The sequence below is a fragment of the Saccopteryx leptura genome, chromosome 1 (genome assembly GCF_036850995.1).
Source record: "Saccopteryx leptura isolate mSacLep1 chromosome 1, mSacLep1_pri_phased_curated, whole genome shotgun sequence".
In the NCBI taxonomy this organism is placed as follows: Eukaryota; Metazoa; Chordata; class Mammalia; order Chiroptera; family Emballonuridae; genus Saccopteryx; species Saccopteryx leptura.
Window position 1 is genome coordinate 302,917,968 of NC_089503.1, and position 16,200 is coordinate 302,934,167.

The 16,200-nt window shown below is 48.8% G+C and overlaps 1 protein-coding gene across 2 annotated transcripts in view; it reads right to left on the reverse strand.

The window, feature by feature from the left end:
- ANO2 (anoctamin 2) overlaps positions 1-16,200 on the reverse strand; it is a 345,301-nt gene that overhangs the window by 319,830 nt on the left and 9,271 nt on the right. Inside the window, exons 2-3 of one of the 2 annotated variants that reach the window (XM_066357508.1) lie at positions 4,326-4,510; positions 2,791-3,117 (exon numbers count right to left, since the gene is read on the reverse strand). In XM_066357508.1, the coding sequence (XP_066213605.1) occupies positions 2,791-3,117; positions 4,326-4,510 (512 nt within the window). Of the gene's footprint in view, positions 1-2,790; positions 3,118-3,632; positions 3,792-4,325; positions 4,511-16,200 lie in introns of those variants that run through there. The other variant, XM_066357518.1, reaches the window with a different exon arrangement.

The window sequence follows — 16,200 nt, forward strand, 5'->3', positions numbered from 1 at the left end:
TTAGTGATGAGCAGACTACTGCTGGAGCATCAAACGAGATTGTCCTTAACAAGTAAACAAACGCAAGAGCTACAAATGCAAATTTTTGCCTGAATAGAATTTAAATAAGTTTTGCACAAATTTTATGATTAAAATAAGTGTTTTAATATGTTCTATTTCAAAATTGTAGACAAATTCTGATGCAATCATATCTTTTAGTGTATTAGTGTATTCACTGTATTATATAAATTATTATATTTTCACAAAGGTGATGCCCAAGAAGACATTCTACTTTATTATGTTAAACTAAATGTTGAGAATTTTACAATAAGATGAAAACCTAAAATCTTGAATTGCAAAAAAACTGTTGCTTTCAGAGAAAAACTAATGTCAGATTTGAGATCAGCACACTCGAATTAGGTAAGAACAAGTGTTTTTATGGATGCAACAGAAATTTTGTTCCCCAGTGTAATGTGTCAATATGAGTTCATTAATAATGTCATATGTACTGTATTAATGTAGCTGTTAATAATAGGGGGCCTCAGTACAGGGTATATGGGAACTCTAATTTTTCTGTAATTCCAAAACTGTTCTAAACAATAAAGACAATTTTGAAAAATGAAAAAAAATACATAAAGCAAGCATGACGCTATGCATTTCCCAGAAACACAAAGCGTTAGGAAGGCTGCCTGTGGAGTGAGCGGGCAGTGAAGAGCGAGGGCGGTATTTCAATAAGGAAGGGGAGGTCCTTGTGCAGACCAATGATAATAATGCTCCATGATCGAGAAGTGCCATTAACTCATCGCTTGCATATGAAGTCCAAAAACTGATAACAATAATAAATGTTTAGAAAACAGAGAGAGAGAAAGAGAGAAAATGCTGTAAGACAGCAAATCCCGGCGGCTACTTGAGTGGTGGAGGTGGAGGCTCTGATGACCTGAAATAGCCCCATGAAGGAGGAGTCAAGTGGATCATGAAGCCAGGGGTGGGGGCTTGGAGGAAGGAGCTTTGGGTGGTTACACAACAGGGACAACAATCCAGGACCCACTCCACAGCCCCATCTAACACTGGACAGTCCCAAAAGCTACCTCTGGGCCCTCCTAAGTCCCAGTCAAAGCCAGGAAAATCCAATAGCAACTAAAATGATACATGCTGGAGGGTGGCAAAGATGGGCAGTGATACTAGTAGCAGTAGTCATAAAAGTCAACAGGACAGTTATGTTTGAATTTCAGCTCAACAATGAATAGGTTTTTTTTAGTATAAGTCTATCCCCAATATTGCATGGGACTTATGTATACTTATGCTAAAAAAAATAGTTGTTCTGAAATTCAAATTTGACTGGGCATTTTAAAGTCCTATCTGCTAAATCTGGCAATTCTCAATTAGTAATAATAGCAGTAACACTCACTCATTACTGTTTAGATACTTTAGTTGTCTTGTTTCATATTCATAATGACCCAATGAAGAATGTGTTATTATTCCCACTTTATAGATATGGAAACTTTGACTCAAAAGGATCAAGTCCCTTGCCCAAGGTTGTGAGGCTAGTATATGCCAGGCCTGGGGTGTAAACATCTGTATTTAGATTCCAGAGGTCACGTCTTGAATATGCTGCCACACAACCAAGTAAGGGAACAAGGTCCAGGTTCGGCTCCCTGACGCCCGCAGGCAGGTGTGTGGACTGCAGCCTGCCACAGTGGTAGTGCCAAAAGTTCCTGGGCCCTCAAATCTGCCACTACCTCAAGAAACCTTCCCACCAGACCCCAGTCAGAGGCACCAAGTGAGCTCTGGGTTTCCAATGCGAAAATCAGCACTCCCACAGCAAGTAGCCCTAAAAAGAGCACACATCGCTACACTGGTGAAAAGATTATCGAGAGAAGGAGCTCCTGATTTAAGAGGCTGGGTAAGCAGCATAAGTCAGCACAACAAAGGTCTGGGCCAGGCCACATGTCAATCTGTCTGGGGACAGAGAAATGAATGAATGACCTTGGCCCCTTACAGTTAGGGGGCAGTATTAACTTGAATCTTACAAAACAGGCTTCTAATGAGAATGGCACCTCACCCCTAAGCATGACGCCTCTTAAAAAGAATCCTGATGAGCATTTATTGAGCGCCTAGTAAGTACCAAACATTGTGCCGAATATTTTCATTGCCCAGGTCTAATGATGGGACTTGTAAAACTACAATCCAGCAGGGTGTCTATTACTTGTTAGATGAGGAACCTGAGACTGAGGGAGATCACTTATGTATTCAACTAACCTTTGTTAAGCACTTACTACTTTGCTCTTTAGAATCTGTCCCAGGTGCTGAGGATACAGCCATGAACCAAACAAGACCCTGACTTGACGGGGCAGGTGGGGGCACAGACAAAAAAGACAAACCTCTCATGTTATTTCAGGTAGCAGGGCTGAGTGTGATCAAGGAATAGAGGGGTGGGGCGGGGTGTTCTAGCTAGGATGATCAGGGAAGATGTATGGAAGACGGGAGCATTTGAGCAGAGGTGTAAAGTAAGGAAGTGAGTATGCACAGGCCTGGGGAAGGGGGTCAAAGCAGAGGAGATAACCAGTACAAAGGCCCTGGGGTGAGAGTGAACAGCACACACATCCCTAGGAGGATCTGGGATCCCCTACATAGAGTTACTAGCTATACCAAGACTTTCCTCAAGTCCTTAGGCAAAAAAAAAAAAAAAAAAAAATCTGGGTTGCCGCCAGAAAATAAAAGCCAAGGCTCCCTTCAGATGACACTGATCGCCAGGAGCCAAGCCCTACGGGGCTATCCACCCACAACGCTGGGACACCTGCCCCACCTCACCTCCAAGTCCTTCTCAAGCTCCAGCCCAGCCTCCATCAGGTTGTGTTCAAACTCCTCTCGCTGCTCCCTCCTCTCCTCCTCCAGGGCCTCAAGCCGCCCCAGCTCAATGTCACGGGAGCCCCCAGCATGGGGCTCCTTGCCAGTCTCCCCATTGGAGATGATGGCCAGCGAATGGGCAGGGGAGCCGTGGCCAGGGTGCGCCCCGCGTTTCCGGTAGTGGTAGGCGAGCACGTAGTCCACCTTTCTTTGGTTGTCATGGAAGTGCATGCGACTCTGACGGGCCTCCGAGGACACTGGCTCATTGGCATCCAGGTAGTTGTTGATGACCTGGCCAGAGAAAGCAGGGCGGGAATAGTGAGGTCTGGTGAGGAAGGGGCGAGAGACAGAGGAGGCTAACCTTGCTCTGGGCCCAAATATAGCACACTAGGAAGCAAGACCCTCAGCCTAGAGGCCCCGGCTGCCCCAGTGAAAGGACAGAGTGCCCTAAATCCATCTGCCACACCCAGCCCACACAGCCCTCCTCTCACCTGCCCAGAGCCCAGGAGCAGGTACCCTCGCACCTGTTCCGGCCATCATGCACACGCATACACTCACGTACAGACTGCACACGCAGCAGCAAACCCCGCACAGTCACACCACCTGCCTCCACACAGGGCCATGGGCCCACGCCTGCACAAGCACACGCCGTCACCCACACCCAGCCTCTCTGCACCGCACTCTGCACACACATCTGTGCACACATACATCACCCACGAGCACTCTGACACGCACACACACAGCCCTCCGTATGTACGGGGGCACACCCACCTCCTTCTGGACCTGCCAACACACAGAATACTCACAGGCAGGTTCTCTAGGTCCATTGGAACAGAGGCCAATTTCTGGTCACCTGGTCTACCTCCACCTCCACCCACAGAGATTTGCTATACCCTGTGCCCCTCACAGTCCCCACATCTTCCTCCTCCTGCTCTCCAGCCTCCGCTGAGGACCCTGCCAGAGACAGTGGCAGAGGACGGGCTTCTGCTCCCTCCACCTGTGGAGGTGGGACATTGAGAGAAATGCAGGAGAAAGCGTGAGGCGGAGCGGAGGAGGGACCTGCCTCCCCTTTGGGTGTTTCCCTGTTTATTACTGGTTTGATACCCAGCTGCCTCGGCAGCCACCTGAGAGGTCACCTGGGCAACCAGGCACAGGGGACAGCCTCCAGAGCCACCACAGCAGAGGTGGGAGGGGGGCCAGGGAATCTGCAGAGCAGCAGGTGGGAGCTCCTGGTTTCTCACACCTCCTCCTTCCCTGTCCTCCTCTGACCAAAGACTCCAGCGTGGCTGGTACGTCATACTGTCATGACTCAGAGAGAGGAAAGGAAAAGGGCCTAATAAAAGCCCCGGCACCCTATCTATCTATCTATCTATCTATCTATCTATCTATCTATCTATGTATCTCACATACACACTTGCCCCCCAGTGAAGTATCTTCTGTCAAGAGGCCCCCTTAGGGTCCGCAGTAGGGCAGGTCGTCCTCCCAACCCTAGTACTCACGGAGCCGCTGTGGGAGCTCTCCTCCCCAGAGAGCCGGACAGACTCTTGATTGGAACAGCCCTGCAGACCTGGGGCTCGGGGACCTGGCACCTTGAGGTATTCCTGGCCTTGTCTGGGGCCCTGGCCGCCCCTGGCCACTGCCCGAGGGCTCAGCCGGCGTGGGGAGCCAGGGAGCAGAGGGATATCTGTGAGAGGGAAGACAAAGAGGCAAAGCCACTTCAGGCGATGGAAAATCCAGGACACAGAAACTGAAGCACTGAGGGAGACACACGGAGGCGGCCCTAAAGAAATTGTTATGTCTCCTCAGAGCCTACTATTCAGGGTCACACTGGCCACAAGGAAGAGAAAAATGGAGAAGGAAATGGGAGAAGGGTCTCACCCCACTCCACACACACACACACACACACACACACACACACACACACACACACACGGAGCCTGGAGCCACCAGCAGGAGCCCCTTTGGATGATGGCTGTCATCACCTCTCCTAATTCCCTAGCACCAGGCAAGCCAGGGTAGGTGGGACGCTGTCTGAGAGGCACCTTGAACTGATGCCAACGGCGTAGGCTTTGGAGCCTCTGCCGAGGCAGCCAGCCCAGCTAACACTGCTCCTCGAGGAAGAAGCAGGACACACCGATGGTGGGCCCACTGAGGGCAGGAGTGTCCTCTGCCCAGAGGGCAGGCAGCCTCTGATGCCCCTGAGGGGAACGCACACACCTGCTGGTTCCAGCAAGGCCTCCGAGCTCCATGGCCCCTTCTCAGCCCGACCCAGATCAGCCCTTCTAATGGCCGGCAGCTGGGCCGTGGTGCTATTTCAGAAGGCCTCCCGCCTCACCCGGGAGGGAAGGGACCCCAGGTGGTGACGGACCTGCAGCACGTTAGAACGGAGGGACTGAGAAATGAAACACTCCAACTCCACTTTGCACCAGAGCCCCAGACAGGGGCCCCAAGCTGCCAAGGCCTCACAGCCGATCAGATTCAGTCTCTCCCCGCTCTGAGCAACACGCTTAAGCAGAGCAGAGCCCAGGGCACCCGCACTCAGCTCCACCGCCCAGGCTCAACCCTCAGCTCCACCGCCCAGGCTCAACCCTCAGCTCTACCTCCCAGGCTCAACCCTCAGCTCTGCCGCCCAGGCACCCGCACTCAGCTCTACCGCCCAGGCCCAACCCTCAGCTCTACCGCCCAGGCACCCGCACTCAGCTCTGCCGCCCAGGCTCAACCCTCAGCTCTACCGCCCAGGCACCCGCACTCAGCTCTGCCGCCCAGGCTCAACCCTCAGCTCTACCGCCCAGGCTCAACCCTCAGCTCCACCGCCCAGGCACCCGCACTCAGCTCTACCGCCCAGGCTCAACCCTCAGCTCTACCGCCCAGGCACCCGCACTCAGCTCTACCGCCCAGGCTCAACCCTCAGCTCTACCGCCCAGGCTCAACCCTCAGCTCTACCGCCCAGGCACCCGCACTCAGCTCTGCCGCCCAGGCTCAACCCTCAGCTCTGCCACTTGCTGATCTGAGACCTCTCTGAGCCTGTTTCTTCAACTGTAAGATGAGGAGAATCCCAAACTTGCAGGACTGGAATAAGAATGAGAACAGACATGTGATGCAAAGTACCCAGGACCTTCATTACCCTGTGTGCGTGCAATAAAAAGTGGTTATTGTGATTATTCTTATTTTCATTTCAATCTCTGTGCAACCAGAAATCACACTGTATACATCAAGCTGAGCCCTTAGCCCAGGGGTCCCCAAACTACGGCCCCACGGGCCACATGCGGCCCCCTGAGGCCACTTATCTGGCCCCCGCTGCACTTCCTGAAGGGGCACCTCTTTCCTTGGTGGTCAGTGAAAAGAGCATAGTTCCCATTGAAATACTGGTCAGTTTGATGATTTAAATTTACTTGTTCTTTATTTTAAATATTGTATTTGTTCCCATTTTGTTTTTTTTTTTACTTTAAAATAACATATGTGCAGTGTGCATAGGGATTTGTTCATAGTTTTTTTTTATAGTCCGGCCCTTCAATGGTCTGAGGGACAGTGAACTGGCCCCCTGTGTAAAAAGTTTGGGGACCCCTGCCTTAGCCTCTGCTGAATGAAAGAATGAATGAGTGAATTTAATTAACTAAGAAAGTAACAAACAGCAGCTCTTTCCTGTCTCTTGAAGCAGAGCTGCTGGCCAGTCGTTAGGCCGTGGAGCAGCCCCTCTGTGCAGCTCTCTGCTGGGCAGAGTCAGTAAGCTGGCAACATTTGGTCCCTGTTTTTGAAAAACTTAGCATCTTTCATGCAGGAAACAATTTTATTTCTCTGTTGTGGGCTCCAGTCCATATTGTGGGAGACCAGAAAGCTAGGTCAAGGGAGGCTTCCAGAGGAAGTAAGCCTAAAGCTGGTCTTGAAGGCTGGGCAGCTTCTGGAAGACACTCCCCAGAGGCAGAGCACAGAGGGCAGGAGTGGGCACGCATGCTGGTGGCACCACAGGGCTGCGCCAGCTCAGGACACCAGGGAGGGCCTCCTGCTGGGATCTCTGGTCTTGCCTCATCCCACTGCCTCATGCCTCTCTGCACGCTTGCCCTCCACTAGCCCAGGGCAGAACTAGGAACAGGGCTCCACACCCCCGGGAAGGCCTGAGGTCCTCCAGAGCCGTGCCTCAGAAGCCGAAGAACATCCTGACATGGAGCTGGGCAAGTAGCGAAGGTGATGTTTATCAAGGTCCACCTTCCTTCACGACTATATTCACATGCACAGCTGTGACTTGGGCCAGCTCAGATTCAGAGTTAACCCAAAGCTTTAGTCATACACTCTCCAGAAGCCACCATGCCCTCAGGCGCCACCTGCGTCTGAAGCTGGCCTCCAGGGCCCCTCTAGCCATCCTGGCTGCTCCCTCTGCTTGTTCTCTGCCACAGATATCTCAGAGGTTGCTTTCCTGCCCATCTTCTTCCCCCAAACAATGATTATAGGGCAGCCTATGCTTCAGTCATTCAGCTCCCGAAAGACACACCAGGCACCAGTGACACAGACGTGCAGAGACCGGGAGAGCTGGCTTAGGCCGTGACATGAAGCCTAGGGGCCATGTGAGTGACGTCTGCCATCAGGAAGGGCAGGGCCTGAGACCCTGCAGAGACTGGCCCACCCCCCTCTCCGCTCCGCTCCCCATGTCCTGCTGGGTCTCTAAGCTCCAGCCACACTGTTTTATTTCAGTCTCCATAATGCACAGCTCTCCCTCCCAGCTGGGGCCTTGTGCGTTTTCCTCCCTCCGGCTGGAACATGCCCTCCATCTAGCTGTGGCCCCCTGTTATTTCGGTCATTAGAGACCCAGAAAATCAAAAGTAGTTCATTCTTCTTTCAAAAAGCTACCCATCAGGTGTGAGACAGGAATACTCAGATACCTCTAGTAAAGCCAATTTTCTTCCACCCAGACTTGACTGAAGTTGCACAGCTGAGGAGGTATGGGGCAGACACAGGCAAAGTCATCAGAGGAAGGCCTCGGTGCTGCATGCAGTGGGCCTCATTGGTCAGCGGGGAGCCACAGAGAGGGAAGCACTTATTGTCTGGTGTCACTGAGTAAAGATAACCCAGGGTGGCAGCACATTGACTTGTCCAGTCAATGGAACTCCCATGCCCCAAGCTTTTGCCCAGATCCCCAAAGGACCACCCCATATGTGATTAGTTCCTCTTTTCAATTGTCCAGGACCCTCATAACGTGCTACAGCATCAGGGTTAGGGAAAGAAAAGCCCTCCTCAGTGAGTCAGATGTGACCAGATGAAAATGACTGAGCTCTCCCGCTCAGCGTGGACAGAGGGCACTCCGACCTTGGCAGCAGCTCCTGCCCACATCCACCTCTGCCCCAGTCTCTTCTCCTCCGCCCTCCTCACAGGGGTCTCTTTAATTATACATCACAGTACTCCACCCTCCCACGCAAAGCCCTTCAATGGTTCCCTGCTGCCAACCTTGTTCCTGCCCTCCTCCCCATTCCCCACCTCTTTGACACTAGGATTTCTGAATATTATTATTTGCTCCATTTGTGGACACCTTGAGGCATAGTGGAGCCACAGGGACACTTGATCATAGGGGTGGGGCTTCACTTTTTTTTAAAGATTTTATTTATTGATTTATAGAGAGAGGCGAGAGAGAGAGAGAGAGAGAGAGGAGAGGAGTGGGAAGCAACTCGCATTTGCTTCTCGCATGTGCTGTGACCGGGCAAGCCCAGGTCTTCGAACCAGAGACCTCAGCATCCCAGGTCGCTTTATCCACTGTACCACCACAGGTCAGGATGCACTTTTTGAGAGTAAGGGGGAACTGGAGGGAAGGAGGGCAGCGTTCTGGTCTCAGCCTGCTGTTTGGGGGCACCTGCAGCCTGTTAGAGTGGTCTAAGGCCACAGCAGACAGTCTTTGTCAGGCCAAAAATAAGAAACGTAATAAATGCCAGGGGTGCTTTGGGACTGCATGGGTGCGGTGCAGGGCTGGGTTCTACGGAAGGCCCCCTGAGAAGCACAAAGGTTGACTTAACCCCACTGTTCTCCCTCCCACTGCCCAGCCCTCCCAGAACTAGCCATTAGCGCTGGGCCAACGGCAAGCCCCCACACGGAGCCAGGGGTGAGCTCAGCCACACTGAGCTTTGGGGCCTAGTCCTGGCAGTGCCATAATTTTGGAAAAAAAGATTTTTTTTCTTCATGTTATTTCTTCCATGATTGGAAGAGGGAGGACGTCATTATTGTATCTTTTCCTCATAGGATAAATGTGATGACATCATAAGAGACAAGCTCAAGGAACCAGATTAGAGATTTTGACAGAAAAAATAATAGAGACTAAAGCCAAGGAGAAGCCCAAATCTAAGTGAAAAAAAGAAAAACCAGGGAGAGCTTGTTTTCAGAATCCTGTCAACGCCTTCCTCTTCATTGCCTCTTCCCTGAGCCTGCCCAAGGCCCCTTGCCAGCTCTGCTTCCCTGTATTCTATGCCTGTTCTGTGCCTGCATGACCCCACCCACCATCAGGCCTCCGATACCCATTCCTTCATTTAAATAAGAAGCTAATTTACACCAAAGAACAAATAGCCTATGCTGACTCCTTGAGACAATGTAAATGAAAGCAGTTTGAAATCTTTAAGGAACCCTACAGCTGTCACTAGGCCCGCATGCGGGCAGGGGCAGGGGTCTCGGCTAAAGGAATGCTCGCTACTGGTCACAGGGACCTTGTGCTAGGGGAAGGGAGAGATGCTGGAGGGCAGGGGGTTTTCCTGCCCCCTGCACGTCATGCCACACCTCTCGGGCAGTTTGGCAGGAACTGTCAGGGTCCCAGCAGAGGCTCAGAGCTTGGAGGGGCCTCGGAGTAAGGAAGACAGAGCAGGATGTAGAAAGCTGGTTGGAGTAAGAAAGGCTTAGGCAGTAAGTGATGGGCGGAGGGGACTGGAGTGAAGGGACCGGTGACACGCACAAGAGGAAGGCAGGGCCAGGGAAGGCACAGAGAGAGCAGGCGGTGGGTTTACCCCGGCATGCAGGAGGGCGAGGGGAGTCCTCGGGCCCTTGGGGGACGGACTTCCAGGCACCAGGGCTCTTCTTCAGGTGTCCCCTGTGGCACCATTACTGTCTCATTACTCGCCACCTGCAGGTAAATTGTGAAAAACCCTGCGGCCTCTGTCACTAGTCTTCCAAGGGCACCGCTTATGACAAAACCAGATGGGCCAGGGCTGCCCTGAGGGGGACAGAGCATCAGGCTACCCTGGGCCAAGAACAAGACTCCAAGGACGATGGTCCTACCCGCAGGTTGGCCTTCCTGGGGGCCTCAGACAGACCCAGTCCCTTCCAGATTTTGAAGGTGCTCATCCTACATCCTGAGATGGATGGATTTCATTTCAGTTAGGATCAAAACTTACACTGGATCTCACCCTGCTTGCCTGCATGACTTTGACCCAAGACAACCGCCTAAATTTGAAGCTCCAAGCTAAAAATTTAGACCCAATGGCCCTGTTAATGACCCACCTCTTGCCCCATAGTCCCGCTAAATAGCACCTTGCTCAGCTTCTACATGAAATCAGAAGAACAACCTTCCGATTCCTGCCACACAAAAGGGACCATTGCTAATCTGCCTCCTCAGCTCTGCTTGTCTTATGGTCTGGGCTCAAGAACAGCCCTCTCTTTGTGAATAAATGTTTTCAAATTGAAGCATTGTTCATGGTGGCCAAGGCAAGGAAACAACCAAAGTGTTCTTTGATAGATGATTGGATAAAGAAGATGTGAGATATATATATAAATGCACACGCGCGCGCACACACACACACACACACAATGGAATACTACTCAGCCATAAGTAAAGATGAATTACTGCCATTTGCAACAAAATGAATAGATTTATTTTTTATTTATTACTATTATTTTTTAGTGAAGGGGGGATGAACAGGGACAGACAGACAGCAAGGGAAAGAGGTGAGAAGCATCAAGTCGTAGTTGAGTCACTTTAGTTGTTCATTGGTTGCTTTCTCATATGATCCTTGACCGAGGGGCTCCAGCCTTGGGTTCAAGTCAGTGACCTTTGGGCTCAAGCCAGTGACCATGGGGTCATGTCTATGATTCCACACTCCAGCTGGTAACCCCATGCTCAAGTTGTTGAGCTCATGCTCAAACCAGTTGAGCCCACGCTCAAGCCAGTGACCTCAGCGTTTTGAACCTGGGTCCTCAGCACCCCAGGCTGATGCTCTATCCACTGCGCCACCACCTGGTCAAGCTAGATCTTGAGTGTCATGCTAAGCAAAGTAAGTCAGACAGAAAAAGTCAAGAACCATATGATTTCACACATATGTAGGATATAAAACTGACAATGAATAAACAAGACAAACAAACAAAAACTCATGGACACAGACAACAGTGTGGCGGTTACCAGAGAAGGGGGTCGAGGGTAGTAAAGGGTAGAGGGGGTCAAATATATGCTGAAGGAAGAACGTTTGACTTTGAGTGGCAAACACACAATGCAATATACATAGTATATTCAATATACACCTGAAACCTACATAATTTTATTAACCAATGTCACCCCAATAAATATTTTCATTAAAAAAATAAAATGAAAAAAAGAACATCCCTCTCTCACCTGACGCTCAAACATCCTTTTCCTGATGATGATACTAACCTAATAGGTGCGCCCTTACCTGGCTAGTAAGAGTTCTCTGTCCTCCCCGCCACAAACCGTGCTCCCCTCAGATCCTCTTCAATCCTCCCAGTCCTCCCATGTCCTCACACACTGCAGCTGGTACTAACCATTTTGAAAGAATCTGACCAATTTACTCCTCTTTAGTGGATTTCCACTCTTCTCAGGATGAAGACCACACTGTCTAATATGGCACACAGGGCCTTTCACTATCTGGGCCCTACCTACCTGTCTGGACTGCTTCACCTCTTAACACCATCTACAGCTTGCCCGCCCTCTCCTCCCTTGCACACACCAGCCATGCTCCAAGCACAACAACTGAACATTCAGGGAGGAGGAGTGCAATATATACAATCCCTCACATCTCCTTTCATGCCAGAACATCTTACTTCCCAGCCACTGTAAAATACATTGGCAATATTAGGCTAAACAGAACATGGTCCTTTCCACCAACCCCCAGGTGCTCACCAGGAAGGAGGACTAGTAAGGAAAGAAGCTATATTAGTAAGGAGATAGTTTCAGGAACGAGAGAGGAACAAAGTCGGGGTACGAACAAGGACCTACAGAAGCAGAAGCCCTCAGCTCTGCCTAGAGCTGAGCAAAGGCCTCCCAGAGTGCATGAGTTTTGAGGTACATCTAAAATATAGGCATCTTCCAACGGGCAAGGGAGGAAAGGAGATTCCAATTATTTGCCTGGACCTTTGCTAACTGCACTGAAGCCACTGGGCTTGGCTGCTTCGAGTCATCAACCTCACGAGAACAAAGAGCGCCTGCCTCTCCTGCTCTTTTTCCACCACAAAGTCCTCCTAGTGTCCAACGATGTGGTGGGGTTTGAGGGGCACAGAACGAACCCCTCTGGCTTTTATTACACACTTTTAACATGACTTATAAGGCCCTTTACCATCTTTTCTGTCAACCTTCCCAGTATCAATCGTCTCGTGCTTGTCAGTACACACACACACACACACACACACTCCAGAGAGACTAAACTATCTGCAGCTTCCTGAAGGTGACTTGCTTTTTCTTATCTTTGGTCTTTATAATTGTTCTCCCTTCTGCCCCTAAACATCTCTTCTCCATCTTATACCAATAACACTCCCCACTCTGTTAATGTGCAGAGTTCAAAAGTTACAATAACATTAAAGAATTATAACCAGGGAAGCAACATAATTAGAATTACATTAGAAAGATACCTGGCTATCTTGAAGATAAATAAGGTGTCAGGATAAGGAAGGATGGCTGGCTGGCTGGATAGATCCCTAACTTCTTTGCTGCTACAGGTGACCCTTCATAAAACTTTTATTTCACTGTTCATTCTGACCTTCAAAAACCTCCATTGTTCTAAGAGTTACAAACAACTTGGCATTCAAAGACTTCCATATCTGGTTGTTACATCTCTGCTGCCTGTTCTGTCCATCAGATAAGAACATTCCTCTTTAGCCAAACCTATCTCTAAACTGATCCTCATTTTGTCTTTGCTTATGCAGTCATTCCTGCTGGAATGTTCTTGCCACTTGTCTGTCTCATCCAGATAAAGTCTCACTCCTACACCAAGCCTTCCCTAACCGCTAAGGGAAGTCCTCAAAACATTCAGAAAACTTGTCTGTTATGTCTTTGTGTTCCTAGCACAACACTCTGGATGCCACAGAAGCTCAGCAAATGTTTGGAGGTAATGATGCAGGGAATTAAGGACTCCTTTATTATAAGTGAACTTTGAACAGAGCGGCTTCCCCTCTGAACTGATTACAGACCTGCCCTAATCAAAACAACAGGTATAACAACCCTAACAGCCAGCATCTTATGTGTGCTGGACACTGTTCGAAGCACTTTACCTTATCAATTCATTTAATCATCAGGATAACCCTATGAGAAGTGTTATCTCATATCTATTGTCTCATTTTACTGATGAGGAAACTGAGGCATAGAGTGATCAGGCATATTTCCCAAAGTCACCAATTAGTAAGAGACACACTTTTGCTCTCTGATTAGCATTAGAGAGAAGAGTGATTACGTTCTAGGACGGCAGAGAAAGGCCATGTGGAGGAGGCCAGGAGAAGCAGCCAAGATGGCGAAGTGCTGAAGAAGAAGCCAGTTTGTGCAGAGTTTGTGTAGAGAGAATGAGATGTGAACAGAGGTGAATAAGGCTGGTGAGCTAGAAACCTTTGATTCTAGGAAACTTGGATAAGTCAGTGGCTTTGTGAGTACTGAATGAGTGGGTTTTGGAGCCCAGTGTGTATTTTTACTTGCCCGCTGGGTGAAAGGATTAAAGCTAATGGCCCACCAAAAAAAAAAAAAAGAGAGAGAGACACTTTTAACCGTGAGGCTATTCTGTGCAAAGGAAGAGGGACAAACAAGAAACTTGATAAGTCTGGACTTCCTGACTGGACATTCTTAACATTCTCCACTCTTTTAAAAAGTCCATTTAGCCTGACCTGTGGTGGCGCAGTGGATAAAGCGTCGACCTGGAAATGCTGAGGTCGCTGGTTCGAAACCTTGGGCTTGCCTGGTCAAGGCACATATGGGAGTTGATGCTTCCAGCTCCTCCCCGCCCCCGTCTTTCTCTCTCTCTCTCTCTCTCTCTCTCTCTCTCTCTCTCTCTCTCTCTTTCCTCTCTAAAATGAATAAATAAAATTTAAAAAAAAAGTCCATTTAATAAATGGCATTTTCAGTCAATGCTCAGACCCAAATCCCAAAAACAAAGGCAAGAAAAAGAAATTCATTTAAGGGAAATGCTTTTCTCAATGACAAAATCCAGAGATTGGGACTTGAATAAGTTGCTCAAATGAAACCTACTCATTGGCATCCCATCCTACACTGTGTTTTGAAGTGTGGCAGATGAGATTAAAGTACAAATGTCCCTCATCCCTCTCTGTTATGAGGAAGTAGCAAGTCTACAACATAATTGGTCAAAACTGTTCTGTTAGTCAGTTATAACCTCTTCAGTCAAGCTTATCCAATCATAGCACCCCGCTCAGGCTGCCAAGACCTTTGGATGTGGTTGAGATCTGAGAGTTATAGAGGGATTCAGCAGATGTGAGGGATATTGATGAACCTGAGAATTTTATAAAATATCCCAGATCTCTATGTTACAGCATTGTTACTGACATGAGTAAGTTCACATCATATAGACAGTAAGCTTCATCTGTTAGACTGTGCTCTCCTTGTGGACTAGAACAGTGCCCATCTTGTTCAGCACTGTATCCTTCCCCTAAGCATGGGGACTGGTACATAATCAGCTTTGGGAACAGGGCAAGGACCTTCCCACAATTTGGGAAAGGGGAAGTCCCAACAGCAAGCATCAACTAAGATGAATACACCATGTAGAAGCTTGAAGAATGTTCATTAACACACTTGAGACACCCCGAGAAACTCACATGTAGTAATTGCTGGGTCAGACTTTAAGGAGGACTGGAGATTCCATAATAAGTGGAGGTGGGAGGGCGGAGGCTTAAGAGACATATTTTATTTTAATTTCTCATAACTCTACCTCTACTAGGCTGCTGTGGCCTATCCAAATATAGATTGCTCTTACTTAAAGCAAGATTGTCCTCATTTGACTACCAATGAAGTTATGATCACCACATTCAAAGGGACAGAACTAGGAGAAGCAGTTTGGAGAAGAAGAAACAGAAGCAACAAGACCCACTATGTGGGGAGGAGGAGGCTGTCATGGAAATCCAGGCTTAAAATACTGAGATTCAGCCATTGGGAAAGGTGAGAACAGATGGACATGTAGTTGCAGATTGGAATCAACTACACAGGTTCAAATATCGACGTCTGGGCTCCACCTCGATTTGTCTGGGGTGATTCTATTGTGCCACTAGGGTTGAGATCATTGGTCTATAGACTCATAACAGAATTTAAAAAGTGAGCACAGATTTAGTCACAAGGGTATTAAAATATTAGAAGAAAAAAGAATCACCTGGAATTTAAATAAGGTAAGCTGAAGATACATAAAACGAAGTGCCATTTAGCACAGTGAAGATAAATATTTAGAACTAAAGACCTGCCTTGGCCTGAGTGTTAAAAATAAATAAATGGATGCAGCCCCGGCTGATTGGCTCAGTGGTAGAATATTGGCCTGGCTTGTGAAAGTCCCAAGTTTAATTCCTGGTCAGGGCACACAAGAGAAGTGACCATCTGCTTCTCCACCCCTCCACCCCCACCTACCCTCTCTCTTCCCCTCCTGCAGCCACGGCTCCATTTCAAGCAAAGTTAGCCCTGGGCACTGAGGATGGCTCCATGGCCTCACCTCAGGCACTAAAATAGCTCGGTAGCCAAGTAACAGAGCAGTGGCCCAGACAGGAAGAGCATCCCCTGGTAGGGGACTTGCTGGGTGGATCCTGGTCCTGGCACATGGAGGAGTCTGTTAAACAAGAACATCAGAAAAGCAAACGACAATTCAAAGAAAGTTGTTTGATTATGCGAATGAGACACAAAACCAACTTTTATTTCATTGGTGAAAATGCACTATACAAAAGGTTGAAAGTCCTGAAGTATCTGCATGTTCCCTGATCCCCTAATTTTTGCAAGCAGTGTGTGTGTGTGTGTGTGTGTGTGTGTGTGTATACACACACACACACACACACAAGCATGTTCCTCTACACTGATAACAGAGACATGTGAAATTCCAGGAGGAGCCTCAAGATATGTGTATATGACCATCATAATAGAGCACGCCTTTGGAAAGCAATGTTTTAAAAAAGTAGCCTTTGGGTAGAAGTTCTTCATTCCACCTGACTTCAGAG